Here is a 24,414-nt window from a genome sequence, read left to right on the forward strand (position 1 = left end):
GTAAGCAAATAACAGAATAAAATCTTTTGTCAGTGTAAATTTATCAAAAAAAATCACTGACAAATTGTAAGATAGCGAATTTTTTATTAATTTAAAGTAGAAGAGAGAGTTATATACAAAATTTAAAAACGTTTTTTTTCTTCACTCAATGAATTTTTATTCCAGGCATGCTTGGGAACTAAACCCTGGGGGTTCCACTTTCGGCTGACCACCTGACCGGAACATCTGCTCCTGCACCCCAGAGCCCAAGGTCAAGAAAACTGAGATGGGAACAGTAGGCCTTGGCCCTCATGGGCTGTCGCGCCGCTGAGTTTAGTTTTAATGAATTTTTAAAAGTTGCCATCAACCTTGAAAACTAGCATGTTGCAATGATGTTGTATGGTAATATATTTTCTCTTTGTGGAAGATTAAGTTTTGAATTTGAAAGACACTTATCGATCAAAAATGGAAAGCTTGGATTACGACGGGTGACGAATTTTTATTAAAAGTACTCTGCTGAATAATTTAATAAACATGTAAAAATATATAATCGTAGGTATCATTTAAATACAATGTAGGTGCGTGTTATAACACGCACCTATACATTACTGAACAATCAAAAATTGAGTATCTAAATGAAAGGAAATTAAATGAATAAACTTGTTGGAATATTACTTCAATTCGACACATACCTTAGTTAGGCGAAATTTACTTTCCGACAAATGATCCCTGTAGCAATAGAGAGATTTTGCAAAGCGTTACGGTTTCAATTCTAATGTTAACGCTAACCTAATTCTAATGTTAACTCTATTTGAACATCACAGCGCAGGCGCGGTAATTTCCCTACAAATCGCAGCTGCATGGTTAGCTGTAAGGTTAACGTAGGACAAACTCCCTTCAAAATCGAACAAAGGATAGGGTATACTTTTTTCTATGTACACTAAAGCAAAAAATTTGTATAAAGCATAGGTACATAAATGACCATACAGTAGTTTCAGTTCTATGCACAAGAAACTTCCTCAGTGTCACTCAGTCAATAAATGATCACCAAATGATAAATTAAATATCTAAGTCAAAGGGAATGAAGTGAATAAACACGCCGAAATATTATTTCAATACGACACATGCCTTATTCAGACGAAATTGACGTCATGACAACTGGTGTTTAGATACTGAAGTAGGTTTTTGTTCATAGAACTGAAACTATGTATGTCAACTTATGTACTTTCATTTGTGCTTCATTCATGTTGTCTATTCTAAATTAGTCTATTCTAAATGTTCTACTTTATTCTAAATGTTCCATTTTGTTCTAAAAATTTTACCTACGCTTGATATATATCTCATGTTATGAAACAATTTTTTTAAAAATATATATTTTATTTCTGTATAATTTCGCAATAATTTAAAACATTTTATGAAAGAGTTTGTCTTACCTTTTTTCTTTCTTGACAAAATGTTCAGAACCCATAAATTGTAAAATGATGACAGGAAAGTTGCCATTCCGTGCACATTAGTAACCTGAGAATAAAATTTTGATACATTATTTAGAAGGAATATAAATATAACGAATTATTTTTAAAAATCTTTACCTCATTAATAAATTTCATCTGACCCATAATTGCATTCCAAGTCTTTTCTACAGATGTGAAACTTTCTAAGGGTAGTTGATAATTACGAAGTTTTTTCCCGTACTGTTCAGCCCATTTTGGAACTAAATATGCAAACTGAAAAATAAAAAATAAGAGTTGCTATAATAAAGTCGACACTGGATATAACGACCCCTTTTGTCCGATGAAAACGAATGTTATCATGTGAGGTCAAATGTGAATTCACAAAATTACAATATATATTTTCTGAAAATTTTTAAGAAAAAGAAAAAGATTCGACCATCTAGGACAGTGTTTCCCAAAGTGTGGTACGCGTACCACCAAGGGTACGGGAACAGTTTAGCGGAGGTACGCGTTCTTATGTGAAATATCTTACAACAAATGAAAATTTCAAAAAATTTTATTTAGGAAAAAAAGCTAGTCATAAAAATTTACCATTACGTATTTTTGCATTCGCTATTTTTTGCTGAGTTAAGAGTTAATAATTAGTGGTGTCAACAGCCAATTGTAATTTTTAACTTTTGTGCAATTTTTTTATCATAGCAAAAACAATATCATCCTTCTCACTGATGCAAATAAACTTATTAACAAAACTTAGTAGCAAAAAGGAAAAATAAACGTATTTTTAAAAAATACATTCATTATTATATTAGTGGTACGCAGTGTTACGAAAAATTTAGAAAGGGTACACTAAAGTCAAAAGTTTGGGAAACACTGATCTAGGACAAGAATTTGGGATAGAATCATGCTTCTAGCATTCAAAGGATATTCAAGGTGTTATACATCTAATGTGCAGTAACATAAAAAGAAATATTGGCACACATAATTTATTTGAAGCTTTTGCTGTATTGAATGAATCTTTTGTTTAATGTAATCGTTTCGTTTGAAAACGGAAAAAAAGTTGATATCTATTTTCAAAGTGATTTTTATGGGATTAAAAAAAGTAGAATTAAATTTCAGGCCACTATATTGGAACAAACGGTTTAGTGTTGGCTTTCTAATTGGCACTAAAATAAAATTACGTCTATCGGAAAAGATAATAGTTGAAATCTATTGGTCGTAATAATGGGAGGTCGAACTAAAGAGAGTAGGTTGTATTCAAGCGTGAATAATTGAATAGAAGGTTTTTATTCAAGAGAAAGTTGCTTGAATTTATTAGGGCGGAGGACGTTACTAGTACAGAAAGAAAAATAAATAAATAAATACATAAAATCTGAAAATTAAATAAATAATTTTTTTTTGACTGTTAACACAATGGAGTGTCTTAAAAATGAATGAAGATTTAAAAATTGCGAATTAAAAAAAAAGAAACACGATTGAAATGTTCAGTTTGCTGTGTTCTGCTTAGGAATTCTCACAAATATATGTATTCTCGCAAAGCTACATAATTAGTTACAAATATCATTAACAGATGGCGCTTATGACGAGAAAACATTATAAAAGTGATTTCACATGTCTGGCTGCAGCAACCTTAATAATATGTTATAGCAAGTCCTTTTCCTAATCAAATTTTATCGAAGTATCGTGTAATCAAGTTGAAAAGGTGTGATAACATATTTCAACTTAATAAGGTAGTATGTTGATCCCCGTTGATCATTTTACTATAACACGGGACAAATTTGCTACAACCTTAATAAAGTGTTATATTAAGTCATGTTGTTACTTTTCGGGCCTGGACCAACATGGAAAGGTTGAAGAGATCTTCCAAGCTCCAATACGACAAATATATCAGAAAGAACATCAGCCTGAACCACTCATGCCTTGCCATTATTGAGGAACCATTTTTAGCTGTAAAACCTCCGTCTACCGTTAAGATCAATTTAGACCTGCTGGAACCGTGTCCGAAAAAAACCCCACAAGAAATCGTTAAGAGAAAGGGCATGGAAACTATTGCCAAGCTTTCTAAACCTGACCTTGTCACCGCTTACACTGACGGCTCTTCCAACTCAGAATGCAACAGAGGAGGTACTGGCATCTTCCCTCTCCTCCCAGATCCAACATAGGGTAGCAGCCGGCAAAGTCGCCCACAACTTCACTAGCGAACTGATCACCATTAAATCCGCTCTTGACCTTTACCTCTCACAGGCATCATCATTTTCTCTGACTGAAAATCTGCCCTGGAGGCCATTAAAGGGGTAAAACGAGACTCGTCCAAGACATCAACGCGCTTCTGTCTACCATTGTCGCCAGGGGGAAAACCTGCACCATCCAATGGGTCCCCGCTCATGTCAACATTGAGAGGAATGAACAAGCGGACTCCCTCGCTAAGGAGGCTAGAAATATTAATCCCCCTCCCATGCAAACCACTTGCTTCGATGTAAATGCTGTCACAAAACATCAGCTCTGCGGCTGACTTCGGAAGAAATGGTGCCTTCCGGAGCTTAATCTTGACCGTGAAATCACCACTACCATCAGCAGATTGCGGACGAGGCACACGAGAGGTATGAAGATCATGCCCGACGGCCATAGAACCTACCCAGATTGCAAGCACTGCCCATGTGCTCAGTTGGATCCAAGGCATCTCTTCAGCTGTGTCTCTGTTGCCTCGACCCTCTTCAACATCGACCTCAACTACTGCCATGACACCATTTATTCCGAAAAAGTCGGAGATGTGTCCAGGGCTGTGCCTTTGGTCCCATTTAACTTGTACTTTTCTGCACTTGTCAAACGATAACAACAACATTAAGTCATGTTACTGATCAAATTTCAGCAAAGTATATTGTAATCAAGGTCACGAAGTGCGAAAACGTAGTTCAGCTTAATAATATATTATGTAGGTTTCTGTTTCCTTTCAATTTGATCCCTAAAATCGTGTTATCAGGTAAGATAATATGGTTTAACTTAGCCTTTTATGAAGGTTGCAGCAAGTTTAAAAGATAATATAATTAAGCATGTTTAAAAATTTCTCACAGTGAATTCAAAAGGACATACCACAAATATATAGGGAAGTCCAATTAAACGCTGTATACGTGTCATGTATCCGTGTTTCTTTATTCCAGCTTTATGCATTTCCTCAGTTCCTATTAGTCTTCCAAACAAAGCTACTTCGAATGATTTCTGAAAATTGCTGATCTCTTTGTCATTGGCCCGAAATAAAACCTGAAAATCAACGTAGTGTTTCGAGTTAGTACATGTATGCAGCAAAAAATAATTAAAAATGAAAAATTATTTAATTAAAAACAGGAAGTTATAAAAGAATTTCACTTGGATCGTCAGAAATTTTCAGAAATTAACATTACATGTCGACTCAGAGTTGACTTGTAATGTTAATTTGTAAAAATTTTTGAGGGTCTAAGTAAAATTCTTTTAGTCGACTCTGAGTAAGAGTTTAAAGCTTTTACTGTTCAACGCTAAATCATGTTATTATGTAAATTTTCTGCAACCTCAATAAGGTTTCAAAAGAATTTGCATGACAATGTGGTTTGTATGAATTAAATAAATAATGCTAAGAAACTGAAGCGGTAAGATATTACCTGATTCAAAATTTAGTTCGCTTCAAAAACATACAAATCGAAAATAACAGTTGACATTTTTCAAGTGCTCAAAAATAGGTGCCCATTTTCCAGACGTGAAATAATGGTTTATAGGGTACTAAATTAAAATATATTTCCTTTCAAAGAGGACTACAATATTGTCTAACACAAAAGGGTTTACGTTTCACTAGGATATGGTTCATCGTTACAACGGATTTAGGTTGCAGATATCATGGTTGATTATGTAGTATGTGGCCCAGGACATGAACATATTTCTTATGCTGTTATTTTTAACTAAAAATATGATTTGAGACTTCAAAAAATGTAGGAAACATCGAATTCTTATAATATATTATTTATTTATTTATTTCTTTAAAATATAATCCACTAACTATTCTTACAAATACTAACATATTTTAAAATATAATAAGAATTTTATAATGTTTTACAAAATGTTGCTGATAATATAATGCTGCATGTAACATTAAAGTTATTAATAAAATTTCAAACGTTTTTTTGCTGAAAGTATTAGACTTAGACTTAGAGGTTGGGCAGCTCGAAAGATCTGCCCAAAGGGCACGTCGATCTGAGGTCTATTGTATCCAAAGCCTAAATTATGATTAACAAGAAAGCTTTATAGCTGAAATGAAGTTCAACAAACAGACAACGTCTTGCAGTTCCCAAGCCATAATGCAATACTGCCCCAAATGCTTAAATATTTGAGCAGAATGGACCTCACAATCAAAGTATATGTCGGGAAGTCTCCTCTTCAAGATGATAACCTCGACAAAGAGAATCAGATTCAATACCCATAATGTATAGGTGTCTCCTGAGAGTGCAGTGTTCAGTGAGAAGACCAATGATCTTCCTCAAACTGTTCCTGTTTAGCTTAAGGAGCTCTTTTTGATGTACACTGGGGCTGACACGATTCAGCTCGTTGGCTTGTCTCTGACCATCCGAGTTGTGCCATTGCTCATGGGCAATTTTGCCATAGAGCTTGAATATAGATGCCCTGAATGATGTGAGAGAGATACCCAAGGATGGTTCAGGGTCCCAGAAAATCGCACTAGAGCCAACCCGTGCTGCTTCGTCAGCCAGCTCATTTCCAAGAATGTCCATATGTCCAGGTACCCAATGTAAGTATACCTTGCTTGCTGAAAGTATTAATGTAATAAGATTTTCGAATCTATTGTTCTATGATAGTTTAACACGTTTCAGTATAACCTCGTATTTTGGAATTAATCGTAGTAATTTAGGTTTCGTATACTTACATTAATGATATTTAATGCTACTTGTCTGTGAGTGACTGGAAGAATATGAAACAAATATGGGCAAAAATCTTTCTCGGGGGACAGCTCTCTGATGAACCGATTTCTCTAAATCAAAACAAAAATTTAAATTGTTACAAATTGGAACAAAAGATTTTTCATGGTTGAAATTATGTAAGAAAGTCTATTTTAGAGAAATATTGAACGAAGATTGTTTAAAAAAATATGAAATTACACTTCGTTCTAATAGTAAGTCAATATTTAGAAACTTGTGATATCTATACACTGCTACTGATGTCTAAAATATTATTTCGAAAAATATTACTTTTTACTTCTTTTCCCTACATAAACAACACAGGTCAGCATATAATTTAGGTGCACAATTTTTAAATTGATTCTAATTATATAGCGGATTAAAGAAATGAAATGATATTTACTGTTTTTTCTTTTTAAGACTCAACTTAAAACTGTATTATTTTTAATTTTGTTGCGAAACCTGGAATTCCTATATCACAAAATAATTACAACATAAAATAATTACAACACAAAATAACTGCAACAAAATCTCACCAAACTATAAATGTCGTTATTAGCAGTCACTGTTGAAATACCCAAAGGCGACATTGCTCCCAAGTAAACTTCTCTGAAAGAAATAATAATGCATTAAAATTTTTTGACAAAGTTTAAAATTTTAAATAGATTTTATGGTGGGATCAGGAGATAGATCTCTCTCAATAAGGTGACCCAGGTTTAAACCCAAACGATGGCTGGTTGTTACGAATTTCGCTCCCAAAGTGCATGATAAAATTTCGATAGAATTAAATGTTGGCGCATCTTTTTTTTCATTCAACAACCTATGTTTAAACCTATATAATGATGTATTTCAAGTGTATTTCAAGCATATTCATAAAAATCTATTTCAAGCAAATAATTTTTAATTCGTTCGCAAATAATAATGCATGTTTGAAATATTCTCTGACTTTTATTTCATTTCCTTTTTTTAAATGTTTAATTTTTTTACACTGAAGTATAAAAGCACGTTTTGGAAATTATTATTTTTTCTAATAATAATTTTCATTTAATTTTGAAAAAATATTCGAGATTTCCTACATTAATAAAAATTTCTACTATAATATAATCTACAATAAATAAGTATTAATTGACGTGACGAAAGTGCAACATAACGAAATAATGGAAGATTTTGTTTGTACGCACAGTTAGAAATTTCTCGAAAAAAATGGTTAAAGAACAACTAATTTAATTGTTATTTTACCATATTCTAGCAAAACAGTCAAGTAACCATAAATTAGATGGAATTTAAAACTGTTAACTATTTATTAACAGTTTTCTCTCAATATTGGTAAACAACTAGAATTATATCGCACCAACGAGGCTCACCTAACGAAGTCACTTAGTTTCTTGCAACTGGGTACATATTATAGTCCAGATGGCTACTCTGCCAATTTCATGACGGACAGCGTTGACACATCAATATTTGCTGCATTCCCTTCAATACATGAATGATTCCAGTGTCCTGCCCTTTTTAATTTGAGACCCTGGACTATTAGAATACGATACTCTCATTCAAGCATAGATGGTAACTCCATAAATTTGCTTAACACAAAAAGTATAGTTTTTTCCCATATATTACGATAGGTGAAGCAACCAGATTAACTAATTAAACCATACTCCACCGCTCATTTGATCATTGCTCATTACCAAACGAAATGCCTACATCTAATGTCCTGTTAAAAAAATTTTACGGTTTTGAAACCATGCTAGTTGTTAATGGTTAAGAAACTATGTAGTTTTGTATTGATGTTTCCTTAACCACACTAACTGTAAACGGTTTCAAAACCGTAAAGGTAAAGAATGTTCTTTACCTTAGAACACTTTACAGAAGAAGACTTAAGAACACTTTACAGTTAATTGGTTGGACAGACTGCTGCTGGTTATTTTACCGTAATTTGGAATTAATATTCTAACAGCGCAGGACTTTTTGCACAAGTTGAAGAGTTATAAAATGAATTAAGGAACGTACCCGACGTTAGCTCTCGTCCAGTAGTCACTACATGACTTCATTGGAGTATCTTGGTCATGTGTCATTTCAAATTCCGTTTCAGTATGCAAAGTTGTAATAGGCCTAGCCTAGTAAAAAAGTTGCAATTCGATTTTTAAGGAAAATTAAAATAAAAATTAATCAAAGGGAAAACATAAGTACGTTGTTAATATATAAATATGTTATATAAAGAGAATATATAAGCCGAAGAGCCATTGCATTATGACCACCCTACATCCATAACAATGAGCTCGCCCAGGTTTTCATGGTTTCTCGCCCAGGAACAATATTTTCATGGGGCACATTAGGACCCATAATCCTCATAGAACAATCCCTGACGTTTGTAAGCTACTTGAACATAGTTGCAGACCAGGTTCACCCATTCATGGCAACAGTTTTTCCTGCGGGGGATGGTGCTTACCAACAGGATAATGCACCATGTCATAAGGATAGAATCGTCATGGATTGGTTCGAGGAACATTCCAGTGACTTTCAAGTCATGTCTTGGCCCCCAAACTCACCTGACCTTAATCCAATAGAGCATTTGTGGTTCTACTTGGAAAACCAAATTCGTGCTGCCACGCTACCCCCTCGCAATGTGAGGGAATTGCAGGACCAGTTGGTGAGCGCTTGGTACCAGATACCTCAGACTACCTATCAGCATCTTGTGGAATCAATGCCAAGGCGGGTGCTAGCAGTTTTGAGGGCTAAAGGGGTCCTACAAGTTATTACCAGGGTGGTCATAATGTAATGGCTCTTGGGTGTATATTTTACTATATACAATAAAGTTACTAAAATAATCAAAAAGTACATTAGCATTGATAGATGCATCGATTTTTCGGAGTCTGAATGCAACAAATGCAAATAAAAAGAAACATACTTATTTAAATATATCACTAACTCATTGGTGAATAAAAATATTTAGTTCTTCCGATAAATGGCAAACCGACAAATGATGAAGCACACCAGGCATGCATTTTATACAATGGTGGCATTTTATGCATGGCCGATTACATGCAAAATAGGCCTCCTTATAGATAGTAATTTTTTATTTCTTCAAAATAACATTTAGCCTTAATAATGACTTTTTTTTAATCATTTGCTGATTAAGTATTTGTAGTTCTATAAAATGTTTAGGTATAACCTACAAAACCTTGGTATTCTATGGAATGCTGGTGTTTCATACATTACCGATAACGTATGCATAAAAGCACAAATAAAATAGTTATAATTTAATATATTAATATGTTTTTAGTTATGTATTCTCATTTAGTATATTTAGTTATGAAAACAGATAATCTAAAAATCAATTTTATAAAAAGATTAAAAAAAAGAAAACATTTAGTTCAAAAACTGTAAAATCTGTGTCTAGCTTATACTAGTAATACTGCAATACAGCATAATTGGCGAGAAAAACTTGGAATGTTTTTCCATAGTTAAGACAAAAAATGTACCTGAAGAAGATATAGCTTATTTTTGTAGCAAGCCCATTCTATATCTTGAGGTGAACAAAAGCAGTTCTCAACCTAATAAAAAATATATCATTGTATGTTAAAAAATACATTACATTCATAATCAACTGAAACCAGCTGAAGAGCTGGTTTCAGTTTCGCATCTGCTAATTCTATCCAACCAAATAAATTATAAAAGCCTCATTTTATTTCAAATTCCGTAATAATTGACTATCAATTTCAAAATCTGATACAACAGTCTTGTTCATTGAAAAGAGAAGGGTATATTTTAGGAAACGTAGGAACACTGCTGCAAGACAAAAGAATATGACTTGCCATAAAGCGCCGTAATGCCACAAAATAAAAAAAGAAGGCATAACTTACCAATCCGGGGGATTTTAAAAAGATAAAAATATGTCTATGCTGCTCTGGTACTTTTATATGGTTCATTATATTTGTGATAATGAGAAAGAAATTCTAAATATGTCAAATAAAATAATTGAAATTTCTCATAAATAATTAAAGTGCTCTGAAATTTTAAAAAATTAAATAATAAAAAAAAAATTGTATATTTAAATATATTTTTATTTTCTAAAATCTTTTTTATGCTTTTTACATATATAACTGAATAAATTTGTTTTGCATGATAAATAAAACACATTTTGGCATGTTATAATTACTTTTTCGACAAAAACAAAACATTGAAGTGCTTTTTCTCATAGATGATAATTTTGTGTTTACATCTTAATTAAATCTCTAAGGAATTTTTCTATTTAGATAAAGCTTTGAAGTAAACTTTTTTATCTTAAGTATAATGCACTTATTTAAACTGGGCATGGAATAATTTTTTGATGTATGGTAAAATATCAGCGAGAAATGTTGCCATATGCTGTATGGCGAAGGTGTACCATAGCCTATGGAAAAATATTTCGTCATAAACTGTAGCACATCTCAGTTTTATGGCAAAAATTGGCCATATCAAAAAATGCCATAGGATATTCCTATGGGGTTTTGTCTGTGGTAAAATTTTGCCATATACGTATGGCAAAATTATGCCATACATGTATGGCAACAATTTGCCATAGAAAATGCCATTGGATATTCCTATGGGGTTTAGCCAATGGCAAAATTTTGTCATATACGTATGGCAAAAATTTGCCATATAAAAAATGCCATGGGATATTCCTATGGGGTTTTGACTATGGTAAATTTTGCCATACACTTATGCCATATACGTATGGCAAAACCCCATAAGAATATCCTATGGCATTTTTTATGGCAAACCTATGGCAAATTTTCCTAAGGGTTATATCTAGAAAAAAAAATTTCGTTTTAAGAATTTTTTAAAAAAAAATCAATACTCTTAGGAAATTTTTGTTCAAGGAAAAAAAAATTGAAAATTTTTACTTTTTCTGTCTGTGAAAAAAAAATTTTTTTATGCAGACTTTTTAAAAGTAATTACTTTTAGAAAATTTTCTTTCCGAGGAAAAAATAATATTTATATGCTCTATCTTTTTTTTAAAAAACAATACTTTCTAAAACAAGTCCCTCAAAGCATAAAAAGGAACTTTTTCTTCAAAACAAAATTTCAAAATCTGATAACACCTTCTCTTATAATTGATAAATCTTGAGGAGTCCTGATAGGGCGTGAGTACTTGAAAACCACTCTGTTATAGTACTCTGTTCTGTTATATAGTATTCTGTTATAGTATATATTGCATTTGATGAGTCTCTTCTGCACAAAAAAAAAAAAAAAAAATATCAGCAAAAAAACCCTTCTCGTATAGTTGAGGAGGTGGAATATCTCGGATCCCCCTGAATCCTTGGAGCAGACGCCCCCCGTATCCAACTACTTATGGGAGCAGAGTATATTTTAATAGAGATATTGTTTCGAATAAATAAATCAATAAATATAACTCTAATGAAAAAAAAACTACAACGAATTACAATGATGAGGAGATGAAACAATAAAATAATAAATCATAAAAGAAAACAATGACAAAATAAAACCATAATGAATGATTCAATGAGCAACGATTAAGTAAAACTATGATAAAATTAAATAAACTAAGACAATGGTGTAATTCAGTGTTTCCCAAAGTGTGGTACGCGTACCCCCAGGGGTACGGGAACAGTTTAACGGGGTACGCGTTCTTTTGTAAAATATCTTGCAGCAAACGAAAATTTCAAAAAAAATTTTTTTTTAAATAAAGCTAGCCATGAAAATTTACATTACATATTTTTATAATGCCTATTTTTACAATTAACAGTTAATAATTAGTGGTGTCAACTGCCAGTTGTGATTTTTAACTTTTCTGCAAATTTTTTATAGTAAACATTAAATTCATTCTTTTATTAGTGGTATACAGCGCTACGAAAAATTTATAAAGGGTACTCAAGAGTCATAAGTTTTGGAAACACTGGTGTAATTCTATCAAATTGCCGAAAAACTTTATTGTTTTATTGTTATTTGTAGTGATATGCTGAGAAACAATGGCGTGAGATGATGATGTAAGAAAATGAAATCAAAATAAAACGGCACGAAATAATATTAAAAGCAAATGAAGTGGTGATAAAAAAATAATTATGTGATAGTGAAAGAGAACGATATACAGGTAACATAAAATATATAAAACTATATAAGACATAATACAAAAGAGGGTAATGGATCCAAGAGGTTAGCATCTCAAGCATTAAAAGTAACGATTCATATTTTATTGTTACAAAAATTTTATACAGAATATTTGTTAATAGCTACACTATACTCATAAAGTTCATACAAAATTCATGAATATTTTTGATAAAACTTACCAAAATTCCTGCCTTTCCTATCATTATGGCCCATTCATCACTTAAACATGCTGCTTCAATTTCATTTTCAAATTCTTTTTGTTCTGTACCGTATTCATCTGACGAAGAAGAGGTTTTCTTATCAACAAATAAAACAATTTTATTTTAAAGATACCATTTTAAATTTGAAACTGCAATAATTTTCTTCTCTTCTTTTTATTTGTATTTTCAATAAACGAACTCGATTGCGAAAAAAAAATTGCGACAAAATTAAAGTTGATGTAGCCTATAAAAAGTAGGTGTCTGTAAAATTCGAGGCATATACTAGCCCGGAATGGGTTGCTGAATTGCTAAAATATTCACATTGTATTTAGTAGGGTTGTATTTAATACTATTTGTTTAGCTGTTTTGAATATTATTTGTTTTTCATACTATATCTATCCCACTTGTATTTAATACTATCTATGAAGGAGTTACCGAATCGCTAACGTATCCACGTTGTATTTAATAGGGTATTATTTAGTACTATCCCTGAATGGGTAGCCGAATCGCTAACAAATCAACCTTGTATTTAATAGGGTGTAGGTTTTATATTTGCTTTTGAGAGTTTTCATTTCTTTAATATGATGAGTTTTTATTTATTTAAAGTATATACTTGAAGAAATATATATTAAACTTAGATAAAAAGTTTAATAAATATTATTTATTAAACTGTTTCAAATTTTATTATTTCAATAATTAGTGTCAATTTTTATCTGTTTGGTAAATAGGAATGTTTTTTAAGCAATAATTATTAAGAAACGGAATTTCTCTTAAAACTAATATTCTTGCCGAATAATGAATGAATAAAAATTTATTTTTTGAAATATTAAAAAATTTCTTTGTATTTCTATAATTCAAGCTAATTAAAAATTACCTTCCTATTCTTTTTTTTTTCCATATAGAAATAAGGTTTTTTCAATTGAAAAATGTCAAATTATTTTTAGAAATGTTTAAAAATCTTTATATTTTAAAAGATAATTAAAAAAATGACATAAGCATTTTTCAGGAGAAAAATTCTAAAATTTTTTTAATTAGTCTTCGAAATAAAATTTAAAATAAAATTTAAGTTATTAATTTTTATTTAAAAAATATATATTAGACATCGAAAAATTTAAAATAAATTAATATATTTTCCTAAAATAATTCACGTATTCCAATTTAAAATATGAAAGAGTTTTCAGTTTTAAAAACTAAAAATTACTAACTAAACTTTTTAAATAGATTTTTAATACACATAATTTATATGAAAAACCCTTTTCATTTAAAAGAAAGGAATATTAATGCTGTCTTTAGCAGAGATAAACAGATAAACAACACATTTTTTATTTTCCCTCACCGCTCAGTTTAGTAGTTCAGACGTTGTGATATCTTTCTTATTTTCCTTCAATAATGTTATCAGTTTATGTTCGCTATGCCAGAACACTAATTTGATTCATGTGAGGGCTTTCTCAACGAGGTGTTGATCGGTCTCGATGCTTAACCCAAAAGTTTTCTTGTCTCTTGAATTGATGGGCATTTTTATATCATATCCACTACTTGAATAGGGTGTTCGTCAATGGGGATGAAAAAAAATAAATATTATAAAAAGTTATTTAAGACATTTTGACGTAAATTCAAATACCTGTCATATGCACTTGAGTTTGCTTAGCTCCAATTGTTTTCGTTTCCACTTCTAAAGAGTCATTTATTCTTTTCAATACAATTGTATCAGGTTCAGCCAATGATGACACAACTGTCTGTTAAAATTAGAATTAAAATAATTATAATTTTTTAAAAATATCTGACGTAAATAAGTTTATTTATCATGGAAATTCCTGATTAAAAAATTTACTTTGTACAACAAATTTGAATGTTTTTCTGTTCTTTTATATATTAAAACTGAAATGGACCAAAACATGCAATTCTTTGGAAGAAAAGCAGCCAAGTTTCTATTCATTAGAAGCTTAGTGACTCAAGGATGTATCGCAAGCTAATGCATCTAGAGACATTGAACTTCGGAAAGATAGATAAAGCTTTTGTCACGAAAATTGTTACCTAATTGTTATTTGGGCATTCGTTATATTCAGTCAAAGATATACAAAAAAAGAAATACATGTATTTAAATTTAAAGAACTTTTTTTATGTTGTACAGTGTTATAAATAGCACTGGGGAAACCTTTTTTTTTGTTTTCTGTTGCATGAGATTTTTTTAAACAGATCTCAGACACTTTCGTATCACTGATTTCAAAACTGAAATCCGTTTCTCTCTGCAAGCTAAAGATTTTTTGATGACATTTTTAGTCTATTTTCTATCGAAAAGTACAATTTTAAAAACTTTATGTGAAACAGGTAGTCACGTTAACGTTGCGACAAACTTCTAGGTGAGTTAGGGCAGATCATTAGGATTAAAATTGTATCGGAAACCGTGCCAGGAAATATAATCTTGCACTGGTAGGTTTTTTTCAAATAAAAATTATAAAAAATTATTTTTAAAAAATAATTGTAATAAACAGTTTCGTCCTGTGCTTCGGCACAAGGAAACAGGGAAAAGTGACTGTAGTTGCGCACGATGACGTTTCCGGACATGGATTCTTATGCCAGTTTAAACCTGATGATGTGCCCTAGATATTGGTCACCACATTTACGTAACCCGTTTATGTTTCAGAATTGGAATTAGGCAAGTTCACACTCGAATTATGCAAGTTCAAGTATTTATATTAATGCAACAAGCTTCCCCAGTGCTATCAGTGGGTGGAGGAATTCAGAAACATATGTTTTACCTCTCCTAATCCATAGTTTGCTGTAATATGAGGTCGAGACGGATTGCCAGTTACTGGATCTACTGTGAACAATACTCCCGAGATTTCTGACGGGATCATTTCTTGTACAACCACTGCCATCGGCGATCGAATGAGTTTCCCACTTTGCCTTGAAATTGAGGGTTAAAAAGTCAGTTAAATTCATGACATAATAAAAATAGCACGCAAGTTATAATAAAGATCGAAATTATAAAGTACTTTTGAAATTTGAAGGTACATTAGAATAACGTCAGTGTGTCCGAATACGACGATATTCCAGATAAGTTTTCACAATTACGTCAAATTTGGCAATTTAATGGACATATTCATAGGAAAAATATGGAATTTTAGGACTCATCTGTAACCTTAGTAATCTAATCTAGGGCATTTTATTGTATTTAAAGACATTCAGTCTTTAAATGCGAGATTGCATTTTTACCTCTTTTTTATTTGCCTGCCTTTTGTGTCTGTAGCGATGAAATCTTGCTATTGGTTTTTCGATTCCCTTTCGACAAGCTAGAATACTCCTCGCCTGATGACAGTAAAAGTTTCGATCATTTCTTGACTAATGAAAGCAATACTTATCGTCCTTCTTTTACAAAATTTAGTTTATCGTCAATCAAAATTCCAACCACATTAAGATTGGCTGGAGAGTTAAAAATTTAACCGGAGAATTGTCCTAGATGAGACTACTGGTTCTCATTTTAGTAATTATATATTATCTGTTACAGATATTATTGATGGCTGGTATCAACGCCCAACTCTGGAACATCTGGAGGAAACGTTGCGGCATTTAATGACTTAAAATCGTCGGAATGCAATTAGGGTCACTCGAAAAATCAAATGCGACGGTTACTTTACAACTCATCTAAGTTTAATAAGAATAGGTTTCTTTCGCTTTTTCTTGCTGTAAATTAAGAAGATGCTCAAAATTCTGTGGATAAGGAGTATGACTATCAGAGAGGAAATCCTAAGTATAGTGACTTCGATATCGGAAATATATGCTGCCTTTAGTAGCATATATTTCGGATATTACGCATTTTCTTGCTGTTGATTAAAAAAATATTCTAATTAGTACTATGGATGAGGTTGTATGACTATCAAAGGCGAAATCCTAAGTAGTGATTTGACTAGTGGAAATATACGTCACCTTTTGTGGCGTATTACACCTTTATACTGCGATATTACGTCTTTAGAGCGCATTGGGGTACTTGAAAAAAAAGAGATGAAATTACAACTGGATATTATCCGTTAAAAAGATTTTAAATGAATCGGGATAGGCTCCTGGTTTATTATATTGCTTTGACGGAAGATTCTTGAATTAGGATTTCAAGTTTCAGAACATTGTTGTTTTTAGGGTACTTCGTATTTAAGCATATAGACCTTATATGCAATCTAACAAAAGAAACTTTCATAATGGATTGAATTATTATTACTTCTTTACTTTGAAAATTTATCAGGATATTGGTTATAAAAAATTGTAAGAATTTATAATACAGCATTCAAATTTATTTTCCTTTTTTAGAATTATAGAGCATTTAGGAATTATTTTAGAATGAAAATTATCCTACGTATTTAATCACGGTAGTTAGTAATCACATGAACAAGTCTTTGTTTCAGAAATGTTGAAAAATAACTTTATGTAAAAATAATAACAAAAAAAAACTTTTACCTTGTATATTGAACAGCCTCATATCCAAATTTCGATGACCAGCATTCAACTATTGATTTGTATATCTATAAAATATGAATGCAAAAAAAAAAGTATATATATATATAGATTCATTTGTTCAAATTATTAAATAGAACCGCTGCATTAAACAGAGAAACAACATAAAATTATCAAACGAACCAAAACATTAATAAACACTATAAAATTATATTGTTAAGAAAATTTAGAACCTAACAGAACTTTCATACGAATAACAATCGCCATTTTCCCGTAATAGTGAGCGAAATTTTCTTAAACTTCATCCCTTTTTAGAATATTTAAAACAAAATTTTTAAATAATATTAATGGAATTTTGTTATTATTTAATTCAAAACTGAAAAATAAACGAATTAAAAAAATTTATTTAATCAGTTAAATATCCAAGATATAACCGAAGTAAATCACGCAAAAAAAAAGTGTTTATTCACAATTTAAATAATAGTTCTTTCTTGCCTTTCTTTTATGCTTGAGTCAGGAATTAAATTCCGACTCAAGCATATTTTGTTGATACACTCTCATACATTGTTCTTTTCATTAAATAAAATAAATAAGTAAGTAAGTAAATAAATAAATACAATAAAGTACTTACATTCTCCAAACCTCTCACACCCAAAACAGTTAGCATTTGCCCAGCTGCGGAATAATCTTCACTGTCTTCATCTTTAAAGTAAAATTAATGCTTAAGGCCAGGTAATTTTTTAGAATTAGCTTAAATGTTTTGTATGAATTTATGATATAATATATGTGTTATATTATTTCCCCCTTTTCTAAACTTACTTTTATTTAAAATCTACAATAAACAAACTGGAAAACATGTTTTTCTCAACCTTAATATTAAAAAAAAAATTATTGCTTAGTTTAATGTATTAGACTAAGAGTATTAGACCTTTAGAGTATCACTATATGAAATAGAAGAAAAAAAGAACATTACTAGAACAACTTAAGTAATGTGTTTAGTTTTAGAATCAGTTTGTAATGCGAAAACAAGAAATATAAGGTATAAAAAAAGGAAATAAGTTTCGTTCAAAAATTTATTTTAGGGAGTTTCTTATTCATTGTATTCTCTTTTTAGGAAAAGAAATTTTCAAAAAGGCAGTTTCCCATGCATAAAAATGTTTAAAAATATGTTAAATTCCTCCAAATATGTATGTATGCCATTAATGGAATGTGCTTCAGAAATTTATATTGGATCTAACACATAAATTTTTTAATGATTTACAGCTTTCCATTTATTGTTACAGTATTAAAAGGATGACATACCGCGGGAGAAATTTTTCATCACAAATTCTCTTTCATCTCCATAAGTAATTTAATATTTAAAGTATAGAAAAAATGAGTTCAGACTAACATAGAACAAACACTTTGATAATTTAAATTTTTTTTTCAGCAATTGAAGCTTCATGGCTAACTCTAGGTTTGCGTGAATTCACTTTTTCTATACATTAAATTTTAAACTACTTATGGTGGTCAAAGTGGATGTGTAATAAAAATTTTCTCCCACAGTAAAAATTGGAGGAAAGTTCGAAATAGTTTTAAAAGGTTTGGCTTAGATCATAAATTTCTGAAGAGCATTCCATAAATGGGGAGCATTATACATTTGGAATAATTTACTCAGCAGCAATATGTTGTTCAAAGTTTGAAAGCTGTTTTTTTTTCAATAATCATTTGAAGGAAGAAAAAAATATAAATGCAGACATTTCTATATATTACAGAAAAGGAAAATTTCGTGACTGTATTACCACATGCTGATGAGCGAATTGAAAATCTTAATGAGGAAACAGATGTATCGTATACTCGAGATAACATTTCCTTTATTTCAATCTTCAGATTTTCGTCTAGTTTTGTTTTTTGAAACTCTTTGGTGCATCTGTGTAAGAAAAAGACATGAATATTGGTTAATCTTTGAAGCTGCATTCATTAAAATACATGAATTGGTTGCAAATTACCTATCACATTCTTCCTTAAGATCTCCAGAAATTTTGTTGCTAAATTAAAAAAAAGAAAAGGTTATTAAGAAAATTAGTGAGTTTTTTTTTAAAAAAAATAAAGAAAAAGTACCGCATTTTCACACAACTATCGTCTTAAATTATACATCATTTATTTATTTTCATTGTTTATTTATTAATTCATTTTTACTATTTATTTATTTATTTTTATTTCAGCAACTTATTCAAAGTGAATGTTTAGGGAATATGTTGCGAAAATAGATTGAAAGCTGATATTTGAGATATTTTTGAAACACATGCGCAATATACAAGAGTAATTCCGTTTGAAATGCCCAACCAACTTAATTTTAATAATTACAAAACAGAATGCAAACAATTCTTTCTTGAACAATATACATTGGACAGTAAAAACTGAAGTGTATGTTGGTCAATTCTTACTTATTTCTCAATGCACATAGTAAAAAATTTACTACAATACTCAAAAACTTTTTTTTTTTATCAATTGACCAATGATGATGATTTTATGGATAAAAATAACCATCAAAGAATTCTTTGAAGTTTGCAATAATGTTATCTTGTGTTTAGAAAGTTTGAAATACATATTTTGTTTCTAAAAATAAGTAAAAACAACGTTTTTCACAACATTAAAATATCAAGTTAGTTCAATTTCTAAATAGGATTTTTTTTGCTCTTCTTTTGTTGCCAGGGCAACTGGAAGACGGTTCTTGATGTCAAAATTTAATATGTTCTGTAACGATTAATTTGTTTTGCTATCGTCTTTAGGATAACTAAAGTTGAGATGTTACAACAGATTAAATTTAGATAATAAGCAAGCTCGTATACAGACATGATTACAATCAAATGTAGCCTTAGCTTGGACCATAGTTTTATAAAACTGCGGTTCTAATAATGTAATTTACCTAGATACTTTGACAACACGTTGAATTGCAAAATTTGCAGAAGGATTAGCTTTGATATGTTTGTCAAACGCTGCAGTTGTTATTACAAATCCTCTCGGAACTTCGAACTGAAAAAAAGAAAATATATAGCGTTTACTAAAATAATCAAATTTAAGTAATTCGAAATTATAAATAAGCGTAATGATTAATCAAAGATAACTTTTGACAGTAAAAAAAGAAAAAAAAAACACTCATATAATTTTAAAATTTCTTATTTTTTTTTTACATTTTAAAATTTCTTCTTTGATTGCATGAACTAATATTTTATTTTATTTCAACTTCTTTGATACTCTTTTTAAAGGCACTGACGTCAAATAAAATAACGATTTTTAGTGAATAATATATTATTTTCATAACAGTTGCGAATTTGTTGCATGACTTGTTAGATTATTAATTCCCCATTTTTAGTCATATTTAATGACTTATTTATACTATTTATTATTTATTTATAATTATTATGACTTTTACTTAGTCATATTTTATGACTCTTATGACTATGAAATTTGGCGGACAATTTCAAACTGAAGTTAAGCCACTGTTTTTTAAAAATGAAAAAGTGTTTTGGATCTAATATATAGAATATATTCATAATTTTTTTTAATTATTATTATAAATGTAATTTATCTAATTTGGGATCCAATTTATATATTTATTACTTAAAAATGTATTCTAAAAGGGCTCATATCCGTTACCCAAACTCATAAAAATTAAGAAAAAGTGAGAATTATTTGTTGATTTCAATAATTTTTATCTAGATAAAAAAATCTCCTATAGGTGAATTTTTTAAAAAAGGTTTAATGATTTTTTAAATGTATAAATGTGTCCATTCTAAAGCCCAAATAATTCTTTACATTAAAAAGTGGCATAGAATTTTAAATTATAACTTTGCTTGAATTTAAGGAACTTTCTTTTATTTTTCTTGGTGTAAGAATTAAATTAAATGTAACTTTTAATTAAATAATTAAATTTTAATACTTCATTTTTTTCAAACTTCAATATACCTTTTTCAGATAATGATTGTATTTAGGTAAGTAATATGTTTTTAATTATTTGCTCGCATTATTTCTCTCCGTAAATGTATACTAAAAGGAGCTCTTCACTCAAAACTATTAAATTAATTTTTATATTTTTTGTTACATTTTTAAGAAATCGGTCATAATTAAATGAGTAAAGCTTTTTAGACACGAATTTTTTACGTGTAAGAATTTAAACCGACTGGAACTCTTACCAAAAACGTCTATTTTTTTGTGAAAACAAAAAGTTAAAAAGTTCGATTTTTTATTTCTGTATCAAATAAAATTTGAAAAATTTAACTTGCATGATATACTAAAATTCTATGTCAAAATACACCATAGACAATTCATTATATATCAGAGTTCTTCAAAAAAAATACATTACATTTAGGTATTGAGCATTGTTGCTTTAAAAAGTACTGAATTCTTTTAAAAAACAGTCTTGATATTGGTGAGCTATTAGGAAAAGTCTGCGTCAAATAGCTTTTTTCCATTAATAACAAAAACAAATAAAACTAAGTTGTTACACAGCAGACCATCAGTCCCTTTTCCGAGCTAGTTTTTAGTAAAATTTCATTAATTCAGTCAAATTATATTAAAATCTTATTTTCAGTTTAAAGAAATTCAAGATTTTAATTATTAGCAAGCATAAATGGGAACGTTCCTTTTAAAAAGTAACGATTAAAAGTACAAGTACTAAAGTAAATAATACTGTGTCGCAATCATATATGGCAACGTTACTTTTAAAAAGTAACGAGTAAAAGTACAAGTATTTTTAAAAAAAGTAACGAGTAAAAAGTAAAAAGTTCTTATTTTAAAAAGTAACGAGTAAAAAGTACAAGTAAAAGTACAAGTACTAAACAAAAAAAGTAACGATTTAAAAGTACATTTCAAGGAAAGCGAAAATTCAAAGTAACCTAAAATTTCATTGAATAATATTCTTATGTTCTTTAATGTTTTTGCAAAATTGTTGCTATTTATTTAATTATTTTTAATTTTGAAAGTTATGGACATTAATTTATTTTTAAATTCGGAAGAATATTATGATATAATTTTATAATATAATCGTATAATATAATTTTAAAATAAACATAATATTAATATCAAACTTTTTATGGATTTGCACGAAAAAGAAATTTTATCTATTGATTTTAATTTTTAGTTTATTATTTTTATTTATTTAAATTACCTTTGATTTAAAATTGTTTTACTCTATAGAAACGCGTTTTGAAAGCACAAACATAAACAAAGCAAACACGGGGTTTCAGATATCTTTGTGATCTTTGAGCTAGTAAAAAATAATTGAATGTGCAGTATAAGTTGAAACAGAACAGTCTACATTTTTATTTTCAGCAATGGCTAATGCTGAAGTCATGCGAGAAAATCATTTTCCGAACATTTCTGCCTAACGGCATAATTAAAATTTCTAAACGAATTTTAGTATCAGCGGCTAAATTAATACCTTAGAGTTTTCAAGAGTTAAAATAGTAATTATAATAGTTTTCAATATAGTTCTGAAGTTCTTAGAGATTTGACTGGGCGTTCCTTGACAAGGTCAGGCATAAACATAATTTTAGTAAAAAAATGTACTAGGTAAAAATGTATTTTGTAAAAAATGTATTAAGACAAAAATGTATTATTAGTGAGTTCAAAAAGAAAATTGAAAAACGTAATAACAAAATCCAACATTTTTTATTTAAAATGTATTAGATATGCATAAAACTTGAAAATGAATGAAAATAACTTGCTAATTAATATTTTTATTCATTTTGCAAAATATTTGCATTTCGAAAGTGGTGTCACTGAGTCTGCTACGAGAATTTCTCAGAACGTGCTTAGCCACGCTGAATAAGCGCTCCACGGGAGCACTAGAAGGTACTGCAGTATTATATTTCATATATAATTTTTTTACGATTGGATATCGATTGGATTTTTTTTCGAACGCTTAACGAGTTTTAGAAAAAAGTAACGATTTCATTCAACATTTCCGTTACAAATACTTGTACTTTTTCCCTAAAAAAGTAACGAAAGTACAAGTAAAAGTACCAAATTTAAAAAGTAACGAAGTACAAGTAAAAGTACGTACTTTTTACTTGTACCGGCGGTACAAGTAACGAAAGTAAAAGTACTGCCATATATGGTCGCAATGCTGATGTTTCGTTGATTTTATCATTGTAAAAAAGTTGCTTTTGAATGAAAAATGTTTATTCGTATTCGAGAAGGAAAAAAAAGCAAAATATATTTCCTTGATTAGTAAAAGATTTTTAATTTGAGGATTCGATCATCTTTTTTTAAAAAAATGTACTCTTATTTTTATGAACTTGTCAAGCATTGAATTTGATGAGCAGAAATTTGTATTCCAAAATATTTTATTAAAGAAAGAGAGAAACAAGTTTCCGATTGTAAGAAAATATTATTCAATTTTCTTATTTTAGAAACCCTGCTCTATTAAAGTTATGTGCAACTGAGAAACTTTATCTTTTGCTTTTAATTACTTGACAATTTTCAAAAAAATGTTTTAAAAAAAACTTATACCAAGTATTTTTTTATTTAATTTTTGCAATTTCAAATTTTTTAAGAGCTTTGCATTAACAAATAGTCAATTCTTATAATTTTAATAAAATATGTTTATTTTCGTGAATAATTGCAGTGCAAAGAAAACAATTATAAATTTTATTTCCTGAATTAATTTTCATAAATTTTTTTATTTATATCTTAATCAATTAAATAAATGAAGCTAAACAGCGTGAGTAAATTGACATACTCTAGTTATGGTTTACTATGAGCAAGAACCTTCCTCAGTGTCAAAATACCGAATGGCAGAAGAAAACACGAAACAAACAAGTTGCAACAAGAAAAAGTCGTACAGCACCATTCTGTCTGTTCTGTCAGCTTCTGTAATTCTGCGTATCGACACTGAAGATGGTTTTTGTTTATAAGACCATAACTATAACATGCCGGTTTTTCTCTCCCTTATTTGTGCTTTATAGTTGTTTAGCTTTATTTAATTTACAATTTATTTATAATACTTGTATAAATAAATTTGATTATTTATCAAAGTATACCCTATCTTCCTTTAAGCAAAATAATATTAGTAAACGAACTGTAAAATGTTTACCAAGGGATCCTTTCTTGACAGACTTGTAAGTAGTGAAAGCGAACATCCTTTTCCTCCAGTTATTAGAGAGCTCTTAGCCATTTCATTTGTCAACGGTATAACTGACACATCCCGGCATATTTTGCCTACATTTTTTTTTAAAAAATAAATAAATATAATAAACCAATATGTATCTAAAAGTTATTTATTCTTTTATATGGTCGTGGAATGTATACTTCCTA

At 29.7% G+C, this 24,414-nt stretch overlaps 1 protein-coding gene across 5 annotated transcripts in view; it reads right to left on the reverse strand.

Moving 5' to 3' along the window:
• Positions 1 to 24,414, reverse strand: part of LOC107445683 (uncharacterized) — an 85,171-nt gene that overhangs the window by 22,454 nt on the left and 38,303 nt on the right. For all 5 annotated transcript variants that reach the window (XR_015434605.1, XR_015434606.1, XM_087165759.1 and 2 more), the window contains 16 exons: positions 24,194 to 24,318; positions 20,024 to 20,130; positions 19,104 to 19,142; positions 18,897 to 19,024; positions 17,747 to 17,817; positions 17,119 to 17,183; positions 15,429 to 15,576; positions 14,291 to 14,405; positions 12,649 to 12,746; positions 9,841 to 9,912; positions 8,369 to 8,475; positions 6,898 to 6,970; positions 6,331 to 6,435; positions 4,518 to 4,685; positions 1,569 to 1,703; positions 1,413 to 1,497 (listed from right to left, as the gene is read on the reverse strand). Coding sequence is in view for 3 of the 5 variants with exons in the window: in XM_087165759.1 (XP_087021885.1) it covers positions 1,413 to 1,497; positions 1,569 to 1,703; positions 4,518 to 4,685; positions 6,331 to 6,435; positions 6,898 to 6,970; positions 8,369 to 8,475; positions 9,841 to 9,912; positions 12,649 to 12,746; positions 14,291 to 14,405; positions 15,429 to 15,576; positions 17,119 to 17,183; positions 17,747 to 17,817; positions 18,897 to 19,024; positions 19,104 to 19,142; positions 20,024 to 20,130; positions 24,194 to 24,318 (1,641 nt within the window). In the remaining 2 variants the exon portion in view is untranslated. The remainder of the gene's footprint in view (positions 1 to 1,412; positions 1,498 to 1,568; positions 1,704 to 4,517; positions 4,686 to 6,330; positions 6,436 to 6,897; positions 6,971 to 8,368; positions 8,476 to 9,840; positions 9,913 to 12,648; positions 12,747 to 14,290; positions 14,406 to 15,428; positions 15,577 to 17,118; positions 17,184 to 17,746; positions 17,818 to 18,896; positions 19,025 to 19,103; positions 19,143 to 20,023; positions 20,131 to 24,193; positions 24,319 to 24,414) is intronic.

This window comes from Parasteatoda tepidariorum, chromosome 6, assembly GCF_982258835.1.
Source record: "Parasteatoda tepidariorum strain Cologne lab strain chromosome 6, Ptep-v5.0, whole genome shotgun sequence".
Lineage (NCBI taxonomy): Eukaryota > Metazoa > Arthropoda > Arachnida > Araneae > Theridiidae > Parasteatoda > Parasteatoda tepidariorum.